The sequence below is a fragment of the Sceloporus occidentalis genome, unplaced genomic scaffold (genome assembly GCF_023333645.1).
Source record: "Sceloporus occidentalis isolate IW3139 unplaced genomic scaffold, rSceOcc1.0.p SCAF_3, whole genome shotgun sequence".
NCBI lineage: Eukaryota > Metazoa > Chordata > Lepidosauria > Squamata > Phrynosomatidae > Sceloporus > Sceloporus occidentalis.
This window is the reverse complement of record NW_028316983.1, coordinates 14,491,968-14,516,654: the sequence shown is the minus strand read 5'-3', so window position 1 is coordinate 14,516,654 and position 24,687 is coordinate 14,491,968. Positions and strand designations below refer to the sequence as shown.

The 24,687-nt window shown below is 40.1% G+C and overlaps 1 protein-coding gene across 1 annotated transcript in view; it reads left to right on the top strand.

Annotated features, from left to right (window-relative positions):
* Window positions 1-24,687, top strand: part of LOC149315576 (uncharacterized) — a 341,366-nt gene that overhangs the window by 336 nt on the left and 316,343 nt on the right. The window contains exon 2 of the mRNA XM_089513323.1: window positions 3,924-4,035. Coding sequence (XP_089369449.1) covers window positions 3,924-4,035 — 112 coding nt within the window. The remainder of the gene's footprint in view (window positions 1-3,923; window positions 4,036-24,687) is intronic.

The following is a 24,687-nucleotide window of genomic DNA, read 5'->3' as shown; positions in this document are numbered from 1 at the left end:
TTCTTCGTCCTCCTCGGCTCCGGTCCTCTCGGCTCCCTTCCTGCGATTTCTCGGCTGCCTCGGGGCTCCCTGAAGGCGGATCCAGCCCCCCCCCCCCGATGCCTCCCTTAAAGCATCCTGGCAGCGATGGGGCCAAGCCACTCTTCACCCCCCTCTCTCTCTCGGCCCTGCAGAGCCCCATAGACACTCGCCTCCCTCCTTTAATAGGCTGCATCCACACTGGAGAAATAACCCGGTTTGGCACCGCTTTAACTTGTCTGGCTCAAGGCTATGGGATTCTGGGAGTTGGAATTTGTTGTGGGCCCCGAGCGGAGCTCCGCAACCAACTCCCAGAATTCCATAGCCTTGAGCCAGAAAAGAGTTAAAGCGGGACCGAACAGGGTTATTTCTCCAGTGTGGATGCAGCCTTTCCCTCTTCTTCTTTTTTTGCAGAGCACTCTGCAACAAAGCTAGCTTGTGTCTTCCCCTCTGAGATGCATTCATCCAGTTCTCTCCTTCCTTCCTTCCTTCCTTCCTCCATTTACTCCCAGACACTGGCAGATTCAATAGGCTCAAAGCCTTCTGAGGAAGAAGAGGCTTTGCAATGGGGCGAAGCTGCTGCTGCTGCTGCTTGCCAGCTGTGGCAAACGCGGCGCAGAGCTGTGAGCTGGGGACCATCGAGGAGGGAGGCAGAGACCTGGCTTGCTCTTAGGTTCATTCATAGACATGTGTGCATATGCATATATATATATATATATATATATATGGGCAATTCCATGCTTGGACCATTTCCCGGGTTGTAGTGGGGATGTTCCCCGCTTTAGCAAGGAAGGCGGATCTGCCTTCCTGAAAAGAAAATGCACCCTTCAAGGAACCTGGCTTCCCCACTTTGGCTGGAGCAGCTGCCAAACTAGCCCACAGGGTTGTGAGGAAAGGTTGGGTGTTGTGGCTGGTGGAGGCACAAACTGTGTTGAGACCGAGTCCCTTGGAATAAGGAGATTGGTTCGGCTGAGAATCCTGGCCATGCTTTCTGAAAAGGCCAGGTCACACTCTCTCAGCCTCAGAGGATGGCAAGGGCAGATCGCCTCTGAACGGATCTTGCCCAGAAAGCCCCAGGAGAGGGTCGCCATAAATTGGAAAGACACACAACAACCACAAGTTCCCTTCCTCAGGGGTTAGCCCTTGTCAGACTCAGATAGATCGCACTTTTTTCAGGCCATGCGACCATGTTCTAGAAGAGTTTATTCCTGACGTTTCACCAGAATCTGTGGCCAGCATCGTCAGCCAAACGTCTGGAATAAACTCTTCTAGAATATGGCCTCATCGCCTGAAAAACCTAGAAAAAATTATGGATGCCGACCATGAAAGCCTTTGACTTCACATCAGATGGATCAATTTGTTCTCTTTCTCCTCCCCCCTCCAAAGCTGGCTAATTTCAAGGTTCACCTGAACTGGCAATTCCTACCTCCGGCTGATACAAAGATGTGGCCAAGCTCTATGAAAGTTTTTAAAAATAACAATAGTCACAATAAAATAAAGTAAGCATTCCCCAGACAACTCCCCCTTTCTTTCTAGCTTTTCCCGGGCAGAAATGTGTATCAGTGCATTTTGAAATTGGCCATGACTGCTGTGTAACTTGCCTCCATATATTCTGGTCTCTTGTGCTGCGTGTAGTTTAAGCATCTGTTTGCTACATATTGGAAGATAGTAGGATGTAGATGCATGATTTTGACTTATTGGGAGTAATGGGAGACATCCTAGAAACAAGTCTCCCCCGCCCTTCTCTTTCAACCTGCATTTTTATTAGTCTTCTGTTTCCCCAATTGAACTTTCTAAATGATTTTGAAAGGACATCCTCAGTGGCCAAGCCACTGATTCTTAAAATAGTCTAGTCTTGTCAACCCCAACCCCCCTTTATATAAATTGATCAGATTGCTCTGCCTTCCTCTGTCTCTCTTGGAATGAAAAGCCCTTCAAGAAGTTTATTACTAGTAAAACAGTTTGGGCTGACAGTGGGAGGGATCTCCTGGGGAGTTCTGCACATATCTGAATGTCTGATATTGGCTAGCAAAGGAGAGGTTTTATGCTAGATTACACCCAAACAGTGTATCTTGCTGGGGTTTCTTTTCAAAAAGATAGTCTGAGCTGGTTGATTTCAAAGCCTGGATGGCAAACTTCAGATACTGAGGCGGCAGGAAAAAAGGGGTGTCCTCATCCAGAAACCTGGCCAGAAGGGGGCTTTCTCTGGATTAAATCTATAGCTCTGCCACAGACAGGTTGCTGCAACCCTGTTGTTACAGGATCCATCTTAATAAATGGCTGCTTGGAAATCCAAAGACTATTATCTGCTGTCGGGTTTGGAAACCTTTCTGAATTGCAGCTCCTGTGCTATGCCCAGAAGAGCTGCTCCCCTGCATTTTCCGTAGAAGGTAGATGGCATTTCTCTCCCAAGCGTGATTTCTTGCAGAGATTACATTGGCTTGCTTTTTTGCTTAGTAAGCTTCTCTGGAAGCTGGGAGACAGACTCTGTGTTCTCCTCTCCCTCTCTCTCACACACAGGTTTAATGTAGCATTTCTTTTTGCTCATAATTACTTTAACACCAATCGCCTGCTGATTCTGTTTGGCTTCCAAGTTGTTAGAACTTCCAAGCAGCCTTCCTATTTGGACTTCTCAATGGTTAGTTTGGCTGCTGGAAATAAAGTTCTGTTTTATTCCTGGGGGTTTGGCTGCTTGGTTTTGTGATCTGTGCCCATGTTGGAAGTGTCTTGGACCCCAAAGAGACTCTCTGGTCGTTCCCAGTCTGGTACATGGCTGTGACTGGCCAGGGTGGATGGAAGTTGTAGTCCAACATATTTGAAGGAACTAGGTTGTGGAGAACTGCCCTAGAAACATCTTAACTATGGCCAACAAAAGATGCCTCCTGCTAGAAACCTTTGTGCTTTCCTTGTAAAAATTTATGATTTTAAAATTGCCCTTTTTCCAAGCTCTTCAGCATCCTCCCCCCCTCCGCCGCATGTTAACTAAATAAGAGCATATTCGAGCTGATATATCTGAAGAGCCGCAGCCAAAACAAAACTGATTCCCACCCAACGCCTGGGAATAAAATTGTCCTCCTGATTCTAACCACAGTCACCATGACTTGGATCTGGAAACAAACCTGATTCACCTGTCTAGTCTAAAAGTTACCTGGCAGAAACTGATCTAATATTGTTAGAAAGAGTAGATAGGTCATGCTTCTAAATTATCCTGTTTTGGAGGTATGGAGGGAGAGGATCTATGTGGGTCTGTGTATTTCTGATTCTCTGGATTGTCCTATTAATCTTCCTAGATTTCACTTTGTATTTCAGCCAGGCATGTTTGCATGCTTACACACAGTTCTTTCTCCTTTTCTGCCAGGTGGTGATTGCTCAGCAGTTCTACATTGATTTGTTAAGGGAGCTACAGCCTGGGCATATAGGTAGACTAACAGCATCCTGCTGTAGCTTTAACAGGACCTCCTGAGATCTTTTAGTGCCACGCAAATAGAGCCAAAGATGGCGATCATATGGATTTCAACAAAATGAAGCTGGGGGACTGTTTGTATGTCACTCTTCAGCTTTGCCAACTTCAGATTTGTATTGATCTGAGACATTAGGGTGTCTCTAACATAACCAAAGGGATGCTTTGCACAGCCATTCCTAGCAATGCTGTTTAAAAATGTTTGCCAGGTCATTTTCAGCATAAGGTTTTCATTTGGAGTGAATATTGTTATGGTGTTCTGATAAGTGTAGTTTCATCCCCCCCCCCCCCCCTTTCCCATTATCACATAAAGCAGGCTGATACTATTTCAGTGGCTGAGTCTTGTCTTGTTTGGAGACACTTTTCTGCAGGCTGTGAACTTCCCTGTCCTTCCAGAAATAACACAATTCATGGTATTCTGTTGCTTTTGTTTTGCTCTCTGCAGGCACACAATGGGGATCTTACAGTCAGACCCACTTGCAAGCCAGGCTTCTCGGAAGATGATTACACAGCACTGGTTTCCCAAAACATCATGGAGGGGCAGAAGTTACTCAAAGGTAGGGAGTGGTCCTGGAACCAGAATGGAACTTCTTAATGTACGCTTTGGATTTTGGAGAGGAATAGCTGACATGTAGAAAGGGAGAGCCCAAATTCAAGTATTTTATTGCCAAACAATTTGAAAATGATTCTTGTACGCTTGTTTATCAGCAAGTAGCTCAGTAGCAAGAATGGATCCTTCTGTTGTTGCTTACTGTGTAGCTCTGGTAAAATTATTTTGTGGTATTGCACTTAGTTCTTGTGTCTTCAGCCCCCCCCCCCCTTTCACTCCCTGTTGGTAGAAGTTTATTTTTTGTGTGTTCTAGAGTTGTGTGTGTATGCACACGTGCTCAGAGTTGTTTTACTTTTCGAGATTTGAAGATCTTTAAACACACGTTTGTTGCAGTGCCGGATAAATCAAATGTTCTTGTGAGCTGTGCGGTGTACCGATGGACATTCCGTGCTCAGACATGGCATTTGTTTTCATTACTGCCCCACTGACAAGACAGAATTGCAGCTACTGTGAGAAATGACCAATTAGCTTTACAGTAATTGTGGGATTATAACTGCTTCTTTTTGTGTGTGACTAAGAGCTATTAAAACAGCTCCATAATCCAAAGGACAATAGCGTACCCTTAGTATTGTTCTTTTGTTTTTTTATATAAAAAAGTTGTCCTCCCCGTTCTGTTTTTTAAGTTATTGAAGTAATTAAATGTCCCATTTGCACAGCACAAGAAACACAGCCTTTATTTACTCCTACGAGAATCTTAAAAGCCAAACTGGAACATGTCTCTGTACTTTGCTTCCTAATTGCTAATAGATGCAGTGGATGTCAGAGTGCTATGAGCCAATTTGATATGGCATTGGAATGGTGTTGAAGGAAGTGAAGTCAATTTGGAGTTCAGCGCAAGAAGAGATGGCAGTGCAAATGTGTGGGCAAAGGATGCCAGTTTCTTGATTTGCAATGGGATGTTTTGTTACCTTGAGGGCCCATGTAACGAGACAGCAAAATGGCACGCTGAAGCCCAAGCAGGTTCTCTTGAATGGCTTCTGTCTGTATTCTCCCTTGCTTTCTCTAAATAGGTCTCCTTCCTTGTCTATGTGCTGTCTAGAAAGTCAATGAAGGTGACTTTCTCAGTTGGAGGTGGTGGTGCAGGATTATAAGTATAGCTAAGGGGGGGGGGGGGGAGACCTAGGAACAGGAATGGAATTGTGAGGAACTACTTCCTAGGCAAAACTGCAGATGGGGGCTGAAATTCATAGATATGTGCATATATCATATATCATAAAAATTTGTTTCAGGATTTGAAGCTTCTCTGAGCAGAGTGACATAATTACTGGGTTTATTGGACACAGTGATTACCTCCTAACTGGGATCAATGCACCAAAATGTATTTGTGTGCAAATAGTTTTATGTGGCTCAATATTCTCCAAGTTTAAATTTTACTCAATTTATTATTTATACACCACTCTTCTGCTCATAGAACACTCAGGCTGACATTTAGTGTTGGAACTGAAGTTAAAAATTAGTGTCTTTTTGGGGTGTTCCCCACAAGTCTCCTAAAATGTTGAAAATATTTATGCCCTGTGAACTTATTTGGAGCTCTCTCCCCTCATTTCAATTTCTCCTACCTATGCCTTTCCCCTCTGTCCCAGCCAAAAAGGGGCCACATTGCAAATCGTATGATGTCACAGTGACTCATAGTCACATAGCCAATCAAAGCTTCATGTGTGACAGAAAATATGGGATCAGGGGAAGTCAGTAATGAGCAAGAGAGAGCAATGTAAATGGAACAGGTGAAGAAAACTACAAGCCCCCCCCCCCCCACCACTGAAAGGGAAAGTATGTTTCGACACTCAAAGGTTAGCAAAGTCAACACAACATTGATGGCACACACCAGTAGAAATGACAAAACACTAGTTACAACCTTTTTCATATTACAGAAAGGAAAAGAACAGGCCCTTGGATTGTTAAAGGCTCCATTTACTCAAGCTAGAAAGAAAATATTAATATTCATGCACCATTCCCATATGGTACAGCAGTCGTTCTCAGTCTTCAAGATTTAAGAGTTCAGCTCCCAGAAACCTCAGGCAACACTGCCAATAGTCTGGGATTTGGGGGATTGAAGACCAAAACAACTGGGTGACCAGAGATTGAGAACCACTGCAATAAAGCAAATGTTGCTGCTGATTTGTTTAGAGAAATGTGTGAATTATGATCCTTGTTTTTGTTTCACTGTAATCTGCAGTGTGGTATACACCTTTGCTATAGCAGTTTTACAGCCCTTTTAGTATACCCCAGGCTTTTATTCAATTTTGTGTCTCTGTGTCTGAGTGCCTTACTTTTTGTAGTCCACTTTAATTTGTTCCCATCCTGATCTTCAAATTAATGAGCACAGTTGGAGCTATTTTGGCTAGAATTATTCCATTCAGTGTACTCCAGAGAGAAATGAACTTTGGGTTGTATTAGCTGGTGCAATGGCCTGGGAAAGCTATTTGTTAGTGATTTTGGTGGCCACCGTAGCCCTGCTGGTCTACTAAACTTCCAGTAGTCCATCTGTCAGTGCATATTTATGTTAATCACTTGTGGCTCATTGGCATCTTCAAAAGAGGATGACGGGCAGGCGAGGGAGGATATATGAAGCCGTATTAATCAGAATCAGACTATTCCATCTAGTTTGGTATTCAAAGAGCATCTGTTGGCTAAGCTAAAGGGGTTTTCCTCATCACCTGCTGATATTTTATCTAACGATGCCAGAGATTGAATTCGGAACCTTCTGCAAGTAAAGTACATGTTCTACCACAGAATTAACCCTTCTGATTCATAAAGCCTTTCTTGAAAGTGGATCTTCTTTATTATACATGGGAAAGCATATGGATTTATATATGCTTGGATTAATGCTGCTGTTATCCTAATTGGGATAATTCTGTTTATATGTATTCTCTGCTGCTGCTTTCCTTGTTTTGCTAGAAACAAAGAGGCATCAATGCTTGTATGAAATGATCACTGAAAGCAGAGAACCTAGATAACACCTGCTTTTTGTTTTACCTCTCTATGTCTTTCCTTGGTCTACGTACTCATTTCTTTGGCTTCCTTCTTAACTGTTGAGATAACCTCCCCCTGTATCTTGGCTCCTTTTGACTAGGAAGGGAGCATTCATGGGACTCCATCACCAATAATGGCTGCTAGCTTACACCTACACATGAGAGTCAGCTTTTAGTATAAGTCAACTTTTTTTTTACTATCTCCTTTCCTATCCTTAGATGGATAGGAGATAATAAATAATCTTACCCTACAAGACCATGTTGAGTAATTACATCTGTTTCTACTGCTAGCTCATATTGCACTAGCCCTGCTACACTCAGCTTCTTATAAACACCAGATATTCCTACATGTCGGGAGGATTGCCGGTGTCTTTCCTAGTGTTTATCCCATTGTCTCCTCTTTTCAGGCAACAGTGTAATTTGTCTGCTCTCTTGGAAAAGGATTTATGACTATTGGATGTTTGCTGCCTTGTGTTGTGTTGTAGTTGGCTGGACAATGACAATGGAACAGAAGGGCTGGTGAAGAGAGTTTGAAGGCATTGCCAGCTGAAGTTAAAGAGAAGCTGTCATGTAATTTTAACCTCAGTTGACTGTGTTTTTTTAAATAAAAAAATCCAAATAAATAAAAGCCCAATGTAGTACAATGCTTTTAAAGTAGGGTTTTACTCACTCAGAATGCCAGGAGGAGTTGCAAAATATAATGTTTTGTATTTAAAATAGTCTGCAGAACTATAGAATGACAACTCCTACCACAGTCAAATCAAAAATGCAGTGCTCCATCTAGATGGTGCTGTTATTTTCATGAGAGTATTCTGGACACCCTCCATTGTTTGTGATAAGGCATGGCTGAAGGTACATAATATTCTTATTACAACATTTAAACAGTGTTACATTTATGATTTCTGGGTTTGTTTTTTTCTTCATCTTCTATAGTAAAAATCAAGTTATACATGGACCCAAATCCAAGTTTTAGTTTTAATTAAAATCCTGGAGAGCAGTGACAAATGAGGTACAACAAGGTTCTCTTTCCTGTGCACAGTGTTGTTCCATCAACTTTAATGAATGAATTAGAGACATGTTCATCAGATCTACAGATGAAAACAAACTTAAGCAAAATAAAGAATGTGGCCAAAACTAACAAAACAAATTTCAATATGAGTAAACATAAGGTATTGTTATTATGTGACTTCAAGTCATTTCTGACTTTTAGGGCCCATACAGACAGGCCAAAATAAAGCTGCTTCAAGTCACTTTGGAAGTATGCTGTTTAAATGATGCATGCGTCCTAAGAGTCCAGAAGCTGTGCCAAAGCCACGCTGTAGTCCTTAGGACAGGAGCATGGCTTTGGTGCGGCTTCCGGACTCTTAGGATGCATGCATCATTTAAACAGTATACTTCCAGAGTGACCTGAAGCATCTTTATTTTGGCCTGTCTGTATGGGGCCTTAGTGACTTTAAGGGAAACCTGTAACTGTTTTTGTAACAGGCTTTGTTCATAGGAGATTTACCGTTGCCCCTCTCCCCAAGTCTCAGAGAGTGTGACTCATCCTAGTCCAGCACTTAGGTCACCACACTATTACTGGTTCACTGAACATAAGGTATATATTTTAATAGGAAAAGCCAAGTAAACAAATATTGGATGGGGGACACCCAGCATGACAACAGGGCAAGTGAAAAGGATCTAGGGGTCTTAGTAGACCACAAGCTAAAAAAAAAAGAGAGGCAAAAGTGTGATGCAGTGACAAAAAAGCCACTGCAGCTGTAGGCTGGATTGACAGAGCCATCATGTCCAGATCAAGGAGAGTAATAGTGCTGTTCTATTCTGCGTTGGTCAGATCTTACCTAACGTCTTTAGGTGGGATACACTGCAATTCTTCATCCATAAATGCCGTATAGGATAGGGAAACATAACATTTATTTATGTGGCTGACCTTAGGCTCTGGAATGCTCTTCCCAAAGGAATTAGATTGGTACCCTTCCAACTTCCTTTTGCAAACAAGTGAAGACTTTTCTGTTCCAACAGGTGCTTGATGACTGTCTAAACAATATGCTGGATTTTTCTGTCCGTTGTGCTGAAGTGTGTATGTTTGTTTAATAGTTTAAGCTTTGACTGGTTTTAATTATTCTAATGAATCTCTTTTTAACTTTTTGTAATGTGTAAAATTTTCACTCAATGCTTTTTAATCTGTTATAAGCTGCTTTGAGTCCTTTACTCAAAGGCAGGATACAAATAAATGCAATAATAATAATAATAATAATAATAATAATAATAGGGATAGTAGTAGTTATTATTTAAGGCATTTAGGTGTTACCTCTCAGCTCTCCCACCATTACCTCCCCAGGCAATGGGATGAATAAAAACAATTAAAACATTAAATAGACAAATAAAAGGATATTAAAAACATTCCTTAAGAGTAATTTCAAACTGGACAGTTAGAACAGTCAAAGCAGATACAATAACCAAAGGCCATGTAAAACAACACAATTTTAGCTTATTACTGGAAACTGAAAAGGGATGGAGCCAGGTTGACTCTCCTTGTGAGAGAGTTTCATTCTCAAGGTGTTGTTTGAGAGAAAGCCCTATCACTTCAACCCGCCAACCTAGCCTTGCCAGGTGGTGAAACATGCAGCAGGCTCTGTTTTTCAGATCACTTGAAGAATGTGTGCTTGTGGGAGAAAGGGTACTGAGTGGAAATGGAACAAGGCAATGCAAGCCTCAAAATGAACAATTAGGTTCTACATTATACAAAAAATAGCAGTGAATATAAAACAGGTGCTGGTAGGGATGGAAAGAGTAATTGAAAATGTTCAAAAATTGTCAGAACATGTTGGGTTTTTTGAGAATTCAGAGACCTTGGTAAAAAGAACCCTTAAAGTAACCAAAATCTTTTCAGTTTGGGATGCAAAATGTGCATGGGATTGTTTTTGCACAGCAAACAGTCTTTTCTGTGCAGAAAATGAGATTTCTGCACAAAAAAATTTCTGTGCCGAAAACAACAACAACAGATTTCTGTGCAAAGCAAACACATTGAATTTGGTGCAGAATATGCCCTGAATTGTGAATAGGCTTAGAAAACCGTGTGGTTTTCAGAGAAAACATAGTGGAGAACTGCATCCCTAGCAAAAAGCTACCCAGTAAAGTTCCATGGAAGCTAGCTTTCAGCTTCAGATGAACCTTGAATGGCTTTAAAACTTAAAGCTATTTAACAGCTTTAAAACTTAACCAAGGTGCTTTACAGAGCGCCCCAAAAAGGTGCTCTGCTGGCGCCCATGTTTGCTGCACGAGGGAGCCGCAGCGGACAAACCGCGTGATTCCCTGGTGCAGCAAAAAGAACCCGCAAAAAGCGGGTTCTTTTTGCGGTGCAGTTATGATGCTGCAAGGTGCCACTGGCACACTTGCAGCATCATTACCGCACCACAGCATGCGGACAGTAAGTGTCCACGATATCACGTACCCAGCACGTCCTAGGGGTGAGGCCTGATTGGTCGCTGTGTCCTTGGCCAACCCCTAGTACGTACTGGGGGTGTGGCAAAGTCCCATGTAGAACGGGCCCCAAACACCTTGTCAGTGTGTGGCCATGTAAAAGAGGAGCAAGTTGCCAAGTAAGCTAATATAAGACTAGCTTTAGGAGACTGTAAACTTTGGAGTGTGCAGTTTTTTGGTACAAATTTTAAAAGGGATTTATAAAGTGAGCTACACCTGTGCCATGTAGTAGGGATTTTTATACTTTGTGAAAATCATGCAGGAATGGAAGAGGTTTCAACTGTAGATGTATTGCTTTGATCTGTCCAAGATTCATGTTTCCTTTGGTGCTCTCTTTGAACTGCTATATTATTAGCTGAAGTGTAGCTGCTACAACTAGTGATGAGCTCCATTGAAATGAATGGTAAGTCCTTGCCAGCTATTTCCATTCATTTTTCCAAGGTCTTGGCCTTGGAGAACTTGGGCTGGATTATCTCCATTCTTTCTTTATGAAACTCTACTGGGAGCTGTCAGTGGGGAGTAGCAATTTTATCAACGGAACTACAAATAACTTTAAAAGAAATTGACTTTCTTTGTTTGCCAGTGCCTGGGAAATTTATTTTGCACCTTCTGGAGTCGGCATACCAAAATGCATTATTCTCTAATTAGTTTGTACAATATTTGGGACAAATCTGCTACTTTAAAAACACCTTCCATTATTGCATAAACATATGATTTGTTTCTTGCTTGTGTTGGTCTTGAATGTGCTGTAACTTGGAAACAGCTGAGAAAGACATGCCATAGCTAAATAAATATACCAATTACAAAAGTAAAAAATATCATTGAACTAATAATAAAATTACAATTTAAAACGTTTTAAAAATATTTAAAAATAACAAATAAACAGAACAGACAGTACATGACAAATCATGCGAGGTACAGTTCCCTTAATTAATTATTTTAATCTTAATATGGTTGAGGGAAACAACTGAGATCAGATCCCCTTGCAGTTTGTACAGTGGGGCCTTCCCATCCATGTGGGTTTGGTTCTGCCCCCCTGCAGATGAGAAAAATGCAGTATCTGAAACTCATATTGGTTAATGGATAGTGATGTTTAAACGTGCATGTCAGCACGGCCATGAACATGCACTGCCACAGGCTAATATGGGGCAGGGCAATTTGTGGATGGCTTGGTCACCAATATGGTGGGATCACTGTAAGTCCACCATAAGTGTCTCTACGGGGGGGGGGGGGTAGTCTCAACTTTAATGGAGCTATCTAAGATGTAGAAGCATTTCACTAAAACACTATCCACCCCTTGGATAGTTCCTTAAAACAGATTAAAACCAGAGTGAATTTATCCAACAGTGATTCTTGATTTGAAACCATTGTCCTTTCCTTACACTATAAGGGTTTGTGGTTTCAGGTGTTTTTCTTTCTTTCTTTCTTTCTTTCTTTCTTTGACTTTTTAAAAAATTATGAACAAGACATCCAAAATTATATTTTGATATTAGACATCATACCACCTGTCTAAATGTATTGTGTTTTGCCTTTATGACAGTTAGGACAATACTATATTGTTTTCTTGAACACAAGGCACATGTTTCAGATATCTTCAAATACTCCACTGTGGCCCCACAGGACCACAGCTACCCACCCTGTTGCTTTCGTAGACAATAAAAGGCATCCATGTCTTATTAAAAGTGTTGCCTATTTCTCTTCAAAGAATATTAAGCTATAGTTAAGACTAAATATGAATAACCCCAAAGGTACATGTGATTATTTAAAGGAGGACACCTATTGACTTGGATTTTTTATATTATTTTCTAACACATTTCTCAAAATATTCTAATGTTTTTCCTCTCATAGCAGCATATGTAGTTCAAAGTTCAATGCCAAAAATGAGAAGAAACTTGGACCACAGTTCAGTGGGAGCCACTGTTGTCTAGTTCCAAAATGATCAGTTAGCAAGTGATGGAAAAAAATTCAGAGAGTCTGGAGAAGTGTTGGATGCCAGAGTAGACAACAGTAGGCAACATGGACAAATAATCTGAGTTGGCAGAAGGCAGTTTAATATATTCATATGCAACCACAAGTGTGGTTGGCCATGCAAGGAAAACACATTAACATCAGTTTGTATAAATCTTTTTATTTTGACAGACCTATGACTTTTAAATTGGTTCTGCAGAAAGGCTTTTGAATGGGAAGTGCTGGACTTTGATATTTATGTTAAACATGTTTTAAAGTAATTTCAATTTTTTTTGAAAAACATCTTTAATGTCTTGTACATTTGGATTGTACATTATTTTGGTTGCATTTTGCTTTTAACTTATATCATCAGCCAACATGAGCCCCATATTGGAGAATTTATTGATCAATTTAATACATTAAATTGATCAAGCAAATCAATCAGCCAATGTGAAGCCAACAGGATATTTCATAATTTTGGCACAGAGGTGATATTTACCATGGGGACTAATGTTGTCTGGAAATCCTTCCCCTTCTCATGTCATTCCATGCCACATAATGGATCATTCCTGACAAATCCAGCCAGTATGCAGGGGTAACTGTGTTGGCCATTTAGCAAATTCAAACAAAAATCCACCAAACAGTGATACTTTTATTGGTCAACCGAAATGCACAATATACTTGTTGCAAGCTTTCAAAACTCCACTGGCTTTTTCATCAGGCAAACAGGAGAAAAAATGGAGATGTTAGTAAGATGCCTGTCTTTTGTTGTTTCTGTCATTAGTTAAGTCCAGTTTTTTCTCCTATTTGTTTGTAACATCTTGCCTGATGAAAAAGCCAGTGGAGCTTCAAAAGCTTGCAATGAGTATATTGTGCATGTTGGGTGGCCAATAAAGGTATCACAGTTTGGTGGATTTTTGTTTGAATTCAGCTAGTTGTAAGGCTGAGATGCAGCAGTCAAGGGAGGAAATAATTTCATGATGTGTATAGTTTTTTCAAAAAATTCTGGCAGAACAATTTGGCTGGAGATTTTGGCAGACTTGCTTCTGCTTTGCCAATGTCTCTAGTGCAATGATGGGGACTTTGGTGTTTCTGGGTGCAATTCATTCTAGTAAGCATAATGTCTGTTTATACCAAGATCTTTTTCGTGATAGGTATAGCTTAAAAATGTGATTGCTTTAGGTCAGGGATGGGAACCATATTGCCCTATAGATGATAACAAACACCAGCTCTTATTTACTCTAGTCAGCATAGTTATTGATAAAAGATGATGGGAGTTGAGGTATAAGTACTGAAAGGCCACATGTGTCCTAATACTCTTAGAGATCCACACTGAAAGAAAATGCATACTACAGGAACTGCTAACACCATTGGTCTTTGCTGATGTTGTGATGGATGATAGGTTTTGCCAGCAGACTTATGTGGAAATCTGGCTGATGGAAAAGGAGGGCAGCAGCCAGGTTGATGGGATGAGAGAGTGACACACCTCCCTAGTCAGTCAATAGAGTATGGGTGGAGCTGTGCCAGCAGGTGCCATCTATTGTAAGAATTTTTAAGGACACGGTGGATATCTCCTTATACAATGTCAGCAAAAGCAGTGCTGCATTTGCAAAACCATAAAAGGATTCCAGCTCTAAAGCCAAAAGCTCAAACATAATACTGAAATGGGCCAGCACAATTGAGAAAGGCTTAGTTGAAGAGGTGAGTCTTTACCAGATGCCTAAAACACACTATACCTGATGCCTTCCAAGAGGCAGAGGAGAAGGCATTCCAGAAGGCCAGCTTCCACATTGCCAGCAGGAAGCAATCTCTAATGACCCTTCCAGTGACTTTGGTCATTGTATGGGCCTGCATTGAGTAAGGATAAGAGCCAACATGGTGTAGTGATTTGAGCATTGGACACGACTCTGGACACTAGTGTTCAATTCCCCTCTCAACCAAGGAAATCCACTGGATGACATTGGGTGAGTCACATACTCTCAGCCCCAGAAAATCATGTGATAGGTTCGCCATAGGGTTGCCTAAGTTGGGAATGACTTGAATGCACACAACAACAACCTGTAGATCCCTTGATAGTTGCTTGGTCAGCCTCCTAGAAAGGCATTCCAAATCTCATTTGAGGAGAAATTCTGATCCTGCTGAAATAGAATACATCTGACCAGGCCTGGATGAAAAAGATTACATGTTCAAAAGCCCACTCTACTAATAGATGATTCTTTCTTCAGTAGCAGGGATGGCATGGCATTCCCCAAAACAGCTACTGGCAGCGTGACATTGATTCCACTTCATGTTTTCACCAAAGGAACTACCCAGGTGCTGAAGCAATTTGGAGTTTAGTGTTCCACATCTGGGTAGCTTCTTCAGAGTTTGGACTGAAAATCAGAATGAATTAATCACCTATCTGACGTAGGAACCAGCAGCTGCCATTGGGCAGGGCTGTCTTGACTTGTTCTAAAGTCTACTTGTTCAGTAAATGAATTAGAGTACAGTAATGTGTTTGTACGTTGTATGTATTCAAGCAGTATCTCCATTTTAATGTTCAGCTATGCATTCATCTTTGGACTGGCATGACTCCTCTTTCCATTGCATCAAGATTAAGACAAGTGCAAATGCTCCTAGCATTCTTCCTGCTTGGAATCGAGTTAAACAGATAATGAGTACTTTATAATTGAGTTATTCCAATGGAAATGGCTTAGCCTTAATTTGACAACAAAAGCTTTCACAGAGTCATTGTTTTATTATAAGTACGCCATAAGCTATTAACTACTACTTTGTGGTTCATCTTCTTTGCCTGACTCAGCTCTCTAACATCCTCCAAACATTTAGAATACAGCGGGTGCCCATTTGTTACACAGTAATTAACTTGTTTATGATAAATGGATGGAAGAAACATTGTGGCATTTTGGTTTACGTCTCAGTATTAAAAAAATGCATTTGCATTCTCCAAAATTTCATGTTAATTAGGCTCAAAATAGTTTCCCCCAATAGGCTAGCAAATCCAGCAGGTTGAACAGACTACCGTTTTAATATAGGCATATTTAGCCAAACTGATTTTTAAGCTGGTGGTTTTGACTGCTTCTGTCATAGCTTTCCCCCCTCTCTTTATAACCAGGAGTTATTTGTATGTTTTCTCTCTTGTTATTTCCCTTTTTTTGGTTTAGGAGGATAATAAACTTACAGTCATGATCACTGGTGCATGGTAATGTATGAAATAGGATGGTTATACTATTTTCCTTAGGCTAAGATTGCAGAGGGGGTGTGGAGCAAGAGAATTCTGCATTGTAGCAGAGGGCTGTTACTGAGCTGGTATCTCTTTCTCTGCTTTGTTTAATTATTAATGTTAACTTAAACTGGTGAAAAAACTAGCCTCAGGCAATGGGAAGAAAAGGATCCAAGGATGGGAGGATACTAGGGAGGGGAACTGGTATGAAAGCAATATTGGTAAGAAGGTGGCATGGTTGAGTTCAAGGGCACGAATAGACAGGAACCATGATATAGTGCAGATCATGCAGTAGAATTTAAACTTAGCAGTAAGAGGGATGTTGGCTAGATCTTTCTGATGTTTTGTTGCTGGCAGTTGTGGGGAAAAATGGGCTGGAGAGGTCTTCGGTAGAGTTCAGGCTGCCTCCTGCAATTGGTCTGAACAATAGTGTTAATGATGCTTTAGCTGTTTGCAATTCAGGTTCATACGGTGATCACATCACTGTAATTCCCGAACACCTGGCTTTTCTTGCATTAAATAACATGATTAGCAGCTGTCACTTGTGGTTTTCACAAGAGCCAGGAGTAGAGAGGTTGAGCAATTGAGTGTAGAAGGTGCTATTTAATTATGCTGTCTATTGTATTTGCAGCCACCTGTTTTCTTTTATTAACTGTTTAAAAACCTTAGTGGTTCTCTAACCTGTGCTATAAAGAACGGTTACTTTATTCATTTTATTAGCTTGTTTGACTTAGTGTTAAGAGTGTGAAAACCAATTGCATGCTCTCTCTACTTAAAAAGAAAAAAAATGATTTTTTTCTAAGACAATAGTGGGTGGGTATAGAGAGTTGCAAGAGTGAAAATTGGAGAGTGCTCCTTTTCATTTAATACTTGTGTAGAAGCGGGAATTTAATTTTTAAAAAAAGATTTTATTCAATATTTAAAAAAATACAAATTTACAACACATCAAAGAGATAGAGGAAAAAGGAAAAGAGGGAAAGAAAGAAAAGAGAAAAAACAGTAAGAAGAAAACAGAAGACATAATATTGAATTGCAAACAGTTGACGTACAGACTACAAGACATAAGACAAATTAAAATCGACTTCCTGAAACCTATTACATACATCCTTCAGTTGATATATCTTTCCTTAATTATCTAATTCCATATAACCTATCATGTAATTTCTTAACGTTACTAACTTACATCATAATATCAAAAAATAGGAAATTAAAGCCATGAAATATTTCTAGGAGATCCATTATAGAAATTGAATAATATTAAATTTGAGCATATAAAGAAGCATTATATCATATTATTTTCCTGGTCTTTTCCTATTTGTCCATTTTCTGTCCTTTAATATAAAGTAAAGGAGAAAATAGTGTTAGTATAACAAAAAATAATTGTACAATTGAAATTAAATTTTGTATTACCTGAACTGTTATCTATAACATGATTTATCAGTCAAGCGTACAATTAAGATGGACATTTTTGTCCAAAAAGGTAACTAGTGGTTTCCAAATTCTTTTACAGATTTTTGTTTTATTTTGCGTTGCTTGTAATGCAACCAGGTGACAAGCAACACCTACTGAAATACCCTCTTCTGTACAAACTTCAAAGATGTTGAATCCCTAATGGGGAACCAGGGACTTCCCCAAATGATGTTGGACTACAGCTCCCATAATCAGCCACATTTGGCACCCCCAGGAGCTCCATTCCTGCTCAAAAAGCTGTCCAGCTGAACCCAGATTCCCCAAATGAAGGAAATACAAAGGAAAGTTGTTCCTGTGTTGGTATTCATAATGGGGTGAAGGAAGGAGCCATGTTATGGAGTCCTTGGTGGCTATCACAATCAGAGGATGAAGGAGAGTGTTTGCAATTGCTATTTCGAGGGATTGTAGTAGGTCATTTCATGTAGAGTGAATATTTTGGAACAACTCTGGACTTGACAACCACAGACTTCAATTTATGGGTGTGTCATAGTTTTTAAAACTTTTCCATATGAGAAAAAAAAATGATGACAAGGACAAGTTTTAGTGTGAACTAGAAGCGGGATATTAAGGGAAAAGCTGCACCAAGTTTTTCTCTTTGATGTATTAGTATATTCTATATCAAATTGCTTTTTAGTGTTTTGGAGAGAGTGACAGTGAAAAACAAAACCAGACGCTCTCTTACTTGTAGTGGTTGAAGTCCATCTATGCATGTGTTTCCTCTTGTCAACTCCTCTAGCCTGTAATTTTTTTGTCTCCCCAGACCATTTTAATGTCCACTGAATAATGGATTTCATTTGTTTTTAGTTTAGTTTCAATTAAACATTCTTCCTTCTGGGTCATCCTCCCTGTTACTCTGAGACCCTGATGATCTGTCTAGGCTGACCTGAACCCTGCTCTGGAGACCTCTGGCCCCCAAATTCTAGCTTAATTAGCCAGGCCAAGACCACAGTTTGCAGGGAAGAGAGGAAATGGAGGGAATAAAATTATTGTCCAGTTATTGGAGTGTGGTGTGCAAGACATGCCTTCTAACTGGAATGCATGCTTCTCTATGTGTGGGTGCCATACACTTGTGGTGCAAGAATTGCACCTAATGGATAGCCTCAGAAATTCCCATTGAAGACCTACATAGTATCCTGAACCAACATACTGAATGTATTCTATCAATGCTGCTATAAACCTTCCTTGCTGTCTTTGTAAAACTGAACAAACATAGATTATTAAGTACCCAGAAAAGCCACAGTTTTGTGGCTGGAAGTAGTTGCATTTGGCCTGGTATTCTGCAAGTTATACAGCTCTGTACTACAGAGAATAGACTGGTAAAACCAGTATATCTGATGTTCAGACTGAAGAAATTGTCGTTCTGCTATTTGTATTGATATAGTTGTTGTGTGACTTCAAGTTGTTTCTGACTTATGGCAACCCTAAGGTGGGCCTATCGAGGTGTTTTCTTGGCAAGATTTCACAGGCGGTTTGACATTGCCTTCCCCTGAGGCTGAGAGTATGTGATTTGCTCAAGGTCATCTAGTGGGTTTCGTGGCTGAGCTCAGGATCGAATCCTGGTCTCCAGAGTTATAGTTTAATACCCAAACCACTACACCATGCTGGTTTTCATATTTGTATCCCTACAGCTGTGAAATTCTTGAATCTGAGGCATTTTTGACAATTTTTCTGGGGTGTTAGTATATTTTTTAAAAATGTATCCTCTACACTATGAGATAGGATCTCAGGGAAGCATATTTTTGTATTGTAATTTTAATACTGTTTTTGGAATTTTTATGTACTTTTAAATGTTGTGAACCGCCCTGATCTCACGGAAGGGCGGTATACAAATAAAACATTTATTATTATTATTATTATTATTATTATTATTATTATTATATAATTAAACATTTGTTTAAACAATTCAAGATTTTAAACAAGAAAGACGCTAAAAGGCAATAAACCATGTAAAAAGATAAAACAAGCTAACATTTCAATAACCATGTGCATGCATGCAGAGATATGAATGAATCCATGAGGCGCCAAAGGCTTGAATAAAGATTTGCGATTTAATATGGCAGCTGAATGACATCAATTCCAGTGCTGATCAGGCTTCCAAGGAGAATGCACTCCACAACCAGGACCACCGCAGCAGGGAAGCCTCCTGTCCTGTGTCCTCAGCCGGTGTATTACTCCCACTAGCATTTCAGTATTGTTGACTGTTAGTCCCTTACCATCTCCCCCCTGCATCTGATGGAGAAGGGTATTCACATGCATGTACCATGCCTGCACCCAAGCATGTGTGATATTTTTACACTGTAGAGCTCAACATCGCCATGTTGTGATGGTACACATGAAACAATACTCCTGCAGATTTTTTAGGGTTTTTTTTTTTTTTTTGAGGGAAGGAGTAGTATCTGTAGAGTAAGGAGGCCCTTGTATTTCTTGGAAAGATGCTTGGGTAGCATATGAGTAGCTGGGGAATACTTCCACCCTGCATGGTGGGGTTCACAGCAGTTTGAGACAGCTCTCTATTATATCCCCCAACCAATTGTGGTACATGCTGATCTCTTCCTAACTCAACAGGTTCCATAAAATGCATGAAGAGAACAGGTTTTTGACCTGAGAACCTTACAGTCTAAAGAAATGCTATTCAAAGTAGTGGTCTGTGGAAAGAAACAGTTGGAGCTAATGGAGACAAATACCATACGGATCCCTGATGCATGGGGGGGGGGGAGGATTGTTAGTCCCCCCATGTGGAATAGCCTAAGCAACATGAATCTAAAGTTTAGCAGTAGAAATAAGAGGATGGGAAGAGAAGTTGAGGTGAGGGAAGCAGCCTTGTTGTCCATACAAGCATAAAGGTCCCTCTCCCCAAAACATTTCTGCACATATTCTCATGCATTTCCTAACCTTTCTGCATGCTTCTTTTGTAAAGGTCATGGTTGGCTAAAGGCAGGCTAACATCCCTACTTGATCTCTGAGCATACTTTACTTCCCAGACTTGGGCCATCATTGAGTCAGTTTGCAGTGCTGCAGGCCTGGGCTGTTCTTCTGAAAAACTTTGAGCAATAAGAACAGCAATTGCATTCTTAACCAACAATATGTCCTCATGATCCTTGTCTCTTGAGTGCTGATCCTAGAGGAATGGAATCATGACAACAGTGTGAAGTATACCTTACTAATCACGAAAAGACTGGAAATGTTGGAGTAGTGGCACTTGGATCTTAATGAAAATACCAGTAAAAAGAAGTAGAACACACAATGTGTAAAACTCATTCTGATTCTGCTACTTTCAAGTGTTACCAGCATCTCTAAAAGAATCCTGGGAAATCTAATTTCTGGAATTTGTAGCAATTACAGTCTTAATGTGCTGCTCTTGTGTGCTTGCTTCTGTATCCTGAACAACCTGAACACTGTATAAATGAATGGAAGATTTCCCCCTCTTTTAAAAGGAAAGCTACCAGACATGAGTTGCTCCATTTTTTATTTTTTGGCTCCTTGGAAGTAATGTTGGAGAGAGGAATCACAAAACAATGAGCTATGAATACTATTATTTATTATATTATTGATTAGTTTATTTCACAGATTTCACTTTCCACATGCTATGATGTGACTTTTTTCTTTACTTAGAAATTCATTTTGAATTCTATCTCCCTTTTTCCTTATGAGTCTTTCTTTATCACTAACATCTTGGTTCTGGCAGCGAAATAATAAGTGATAAGGACTAGAGCTCAAGTATTCCATAAACCCAGCAATGTTTAACATTTAAAGGACTCTTGCTTCTTCACGGAGTCCCTAGACCATAACCTTTTCTTCTGAGGGACTTAGATTAATTACTTTTTATCAGAAGCTATTTTAGAAATCTGTCCACTGCTGAAAAGAAACTACAGGCATGTTCTCTCAAAGCCAGTTACATCTGTGATTCTTTCCCTGTTTTTTCACATATTATAATCACTTTTTATTTATCCTTTTTTAAAAAAAGAAAGGGTACAGAGCGAATCAACTCTCTTGTTAAATAATGTAAAAATTCCCTGTAGCAGCCACAGTTAACAGTCTGTCTGCAGCTCTTTGGGCCAATTGAACTTTCTTAGTATTTTTCACAAGAAACCCCACAAAGAGTGTATTATTGTTGTTATTGTTATTGTTATATCTATCTTGCTCTTTTCCCAGATTAGGACTTAGAGTGGGTTAGAACAATTAGAAAATTGAGCCCCATTCTCACCTCAATCATGTCAGGTTTTTTTAAAGAAATAATGCAATTATACCTTTTTGTGAGCATCCATTTTTGCATGTGTTGTGTGACTAGGCTGGTGCTGCCATCACACTCTCTTCCAAACTCCCCCTTAGTCCCGCCTTGCTTCCTACCTAGTCATGCCTTTCTTTTTGTTTTATTTTCACTTTTTCATGTAATTCCAGAACTCTGAAGGAAATCAGCCTGCTTGGGAATAGTGATGGGGATGGGGAGAGGAGGGGACACTAATACCATGTGGCTGCTAATAACACAGCTGCCCTGGCAGCAACATTTCATACTAGTGCAATTGCAAGTTCATTGAAGGGTTTCTCCCATTAATGAAAAGGGACTCCCTAACCATGCTTCTGGGACAGAGCACCTACTGGTTGGAGGTATTGACATGTGCTAAGTGCTGCCAAAGGTGCTTTTTTCTGTCTCTGATTGTGCTTTTTAAAGTTACATGTGATAAACTTCATTGCTAAAAATCTACAAATTACAAATGTTAAAACAATAAAAAAATTGAAATCAGATTAAAACATACCTCATTAAACATACGCACATGCACAAGTACAACAATGATCAATATCCAGCATATTCTGTAAGGCTGAAAACAGAAGGTGGTGTTATGCTGCCCGTTTGTGTGCTGGATCGGGGCTGCAGCAATGGCACAGTAGAAAGCCGCTCCTTTTTGTACCAGGGAAAGGGCACCCCTTTTGCCACCGGTGCGACTCTTCCCCACTCTTGTGGCAAGCGGTGTCAGATTGCGAATTTTTACTTGTTTGTGTAGAGGAAATAGGGAGAGTGCCAGTAACTTCTCTGGAAAGGGAATTCCAGAGTCTGGGGGAAGCCACTTGGAAGATCCTCTCCTTTGTTCCCACCAGATATACTTTTGAGGGTAGCTGTCGAAATGCTATGTAGCCAAGGCATGTGTTATTATGACCCGATGAGACTTCTCCAGGAATGTACACAGCTTACTCTCTACTTTTAACCATGCAAACACATTTCCAGCCATACCAGACTTGATCCTCCAGGCTCAGGGTTGAATGCAGGAATATGCCCAAGGTACAAACCTGAGATTTCTGTGGGAGCATCAAGTTGGCCAACTCCCGATTCCCTGAGCTGCCTTATGACTGGTCAGGAACCTTATATGGATTAAATTTCAGTTTGTTCACCTTCACCATTACAGGTGCTAGGCACTAGTTTAGTACAGAAACCCCTTCTTTGGAATTGGGTGGAAAGGTATAATACAGCTGGGCAGCATCAGCATTCTCGTGCTACCTCACCAGAATGACTGCTGGAGGCTTTCTCTCTGGATAATATATATGGTCTTCCACATTAGATATGGTGTGGATTCTGTTATTTATTCCTAGCAAGAATAAATCAATTAAATCGGTTGTTGAATGCAATAATATATCAATTGAATCAGTTGTTGGATCACCATGTAGGTAAATTCCACTGATTCTGTTGGTTTCTTTTTGTTGGAATTCATAATAGTGTTCTAATTTAACTGCCTTAAATGTCACTTTCAGAGGAAGTGAATTAAGAATCCCCATATAACTTTATAGTTCTGTATAGCCTTCAATCTCTTTTCAACTTTCATACACAGTTGTCATGACCCTGAGAACTGTGATTAGATCTCTCCAGACGTTCCCAAGCTGTTAGACTCAAAAACTTGGATTGAAATAATATCGTAGGCTTTCAAGAAAGTAACATAAATATGTCTTCCAACCTCGGAAATAGTCTTCTGTTTTTTCATTTCCTCTTCACCTTTTCCCTTAATCTGGGACTGAAAATAGCTTACCAAATAAGATTAATTATAGCTAAAAATTATCCCACCCCAGCCAGGTGCCTTCTGCATGTTTTGAATGTTGGTGATAGATGTCATTAACAACCACTGGCCATGCTGGCTGGGGCTGATGGTATTTGTAGCCTGACAATAGCTGGAGGATCATGCATTCTGCACCTCTGGCCTAGTTAGAAAAGATGGTAAATGCATAGGAATAGGACTTGGTAGCTCTTTCCAGGCAGGCAATTCCATAGTCCAGGCTTAGTCATACAGAAGCATTCATCTCTGTGTGTAGTAGTATTAATTCCTTTCAGTTTCAGTGCAGTGTGACTGAGAAAGTCTTTTCTTAGAAATCAGGCCCAAGTCTTGCTTTTTATGTGTGATGGGCTCCATATATGGATAAAGCATAATTTCTCCAGTCATTTTTAATGTTCTTCTTAATATACACTGACCTATATGCTGGTAATGGTACTGTACCTATGCTCGTTGATCTTGGGATGGCTAGGGTAAACGTTCAATTTAAAACTCTATTTCCTCAAGTGCCTATGTCTGCTTCTCCAAGAAATAGGCTAATGGGCTTGGTGAACCATTTTATGTCTGGACTAGCAGAGTTCATTATGTAATGACTGAAGGAATATGATTTTTTGGATGCCTCATCCACATAGAAGTTGTTTTCCCTCCCCTTCCAAACACAGATTCTCAGAAGGAGCGTAAAAAGGTATCTGTGTTCATATCCTTCATTTGATATCCTTGTCATCAAAAAGTGCTGTCAGTTTTATTGATAGATCATGTAGTGTCTGGACCTTTGTTCCAATATGATGGGTATGTTTACAGTGTTTCCATGAACCTTTCCAGATATAAATGCATTGTAATAAAGCAGACAAAAATGATACAAAGGAAAAAAATCTGCAGGAAGGTTGTGCATAGATCAGATGCCTGGATATGAAGAATGAATAACTGGGGGTGGGAGGATTGATGCCAGTGGATAGGTTATACTTGTCAACATTTTCAAAGAGAATATGTGACAATGAGTGTACATGAGATCAAGATTCCTGATGATTTGAGGAGCATTATTTTTTTCATTATTCTTCCAAAAGAATCATATTTTTTGAATTTGTACAACAGGTTTGGGCAACTGTGGAAGGCTGGAGGAAGCATTAGCCCCCTAGGATACCTTGGAAGGCTATCTCTCCCTACACCTGCTTCAGCAAACACACACACCACCACCACCAAATGCTTTTAGGGGACATGAAGACATTTTCACTATGTTTTAGGTTTTTTAAAAAAGGTCTCTCCAGGGCCAAAGAGGCCACAAAATGTGGTGGAGATATACCACATGTCCCCTTGTGAATATTTTGGGGCATTTTTTTTTAAATATAAAAATTGGGGAATCCAGGGGGTGTACAAATATGATGGCAGTGCCTTCCATATGCTGTAGGGTGCATTTGAGGGAATTATGGGGCAGGAAAAATTGAATATTTTTTTGCAAAAATTAAAAAAAAACCACT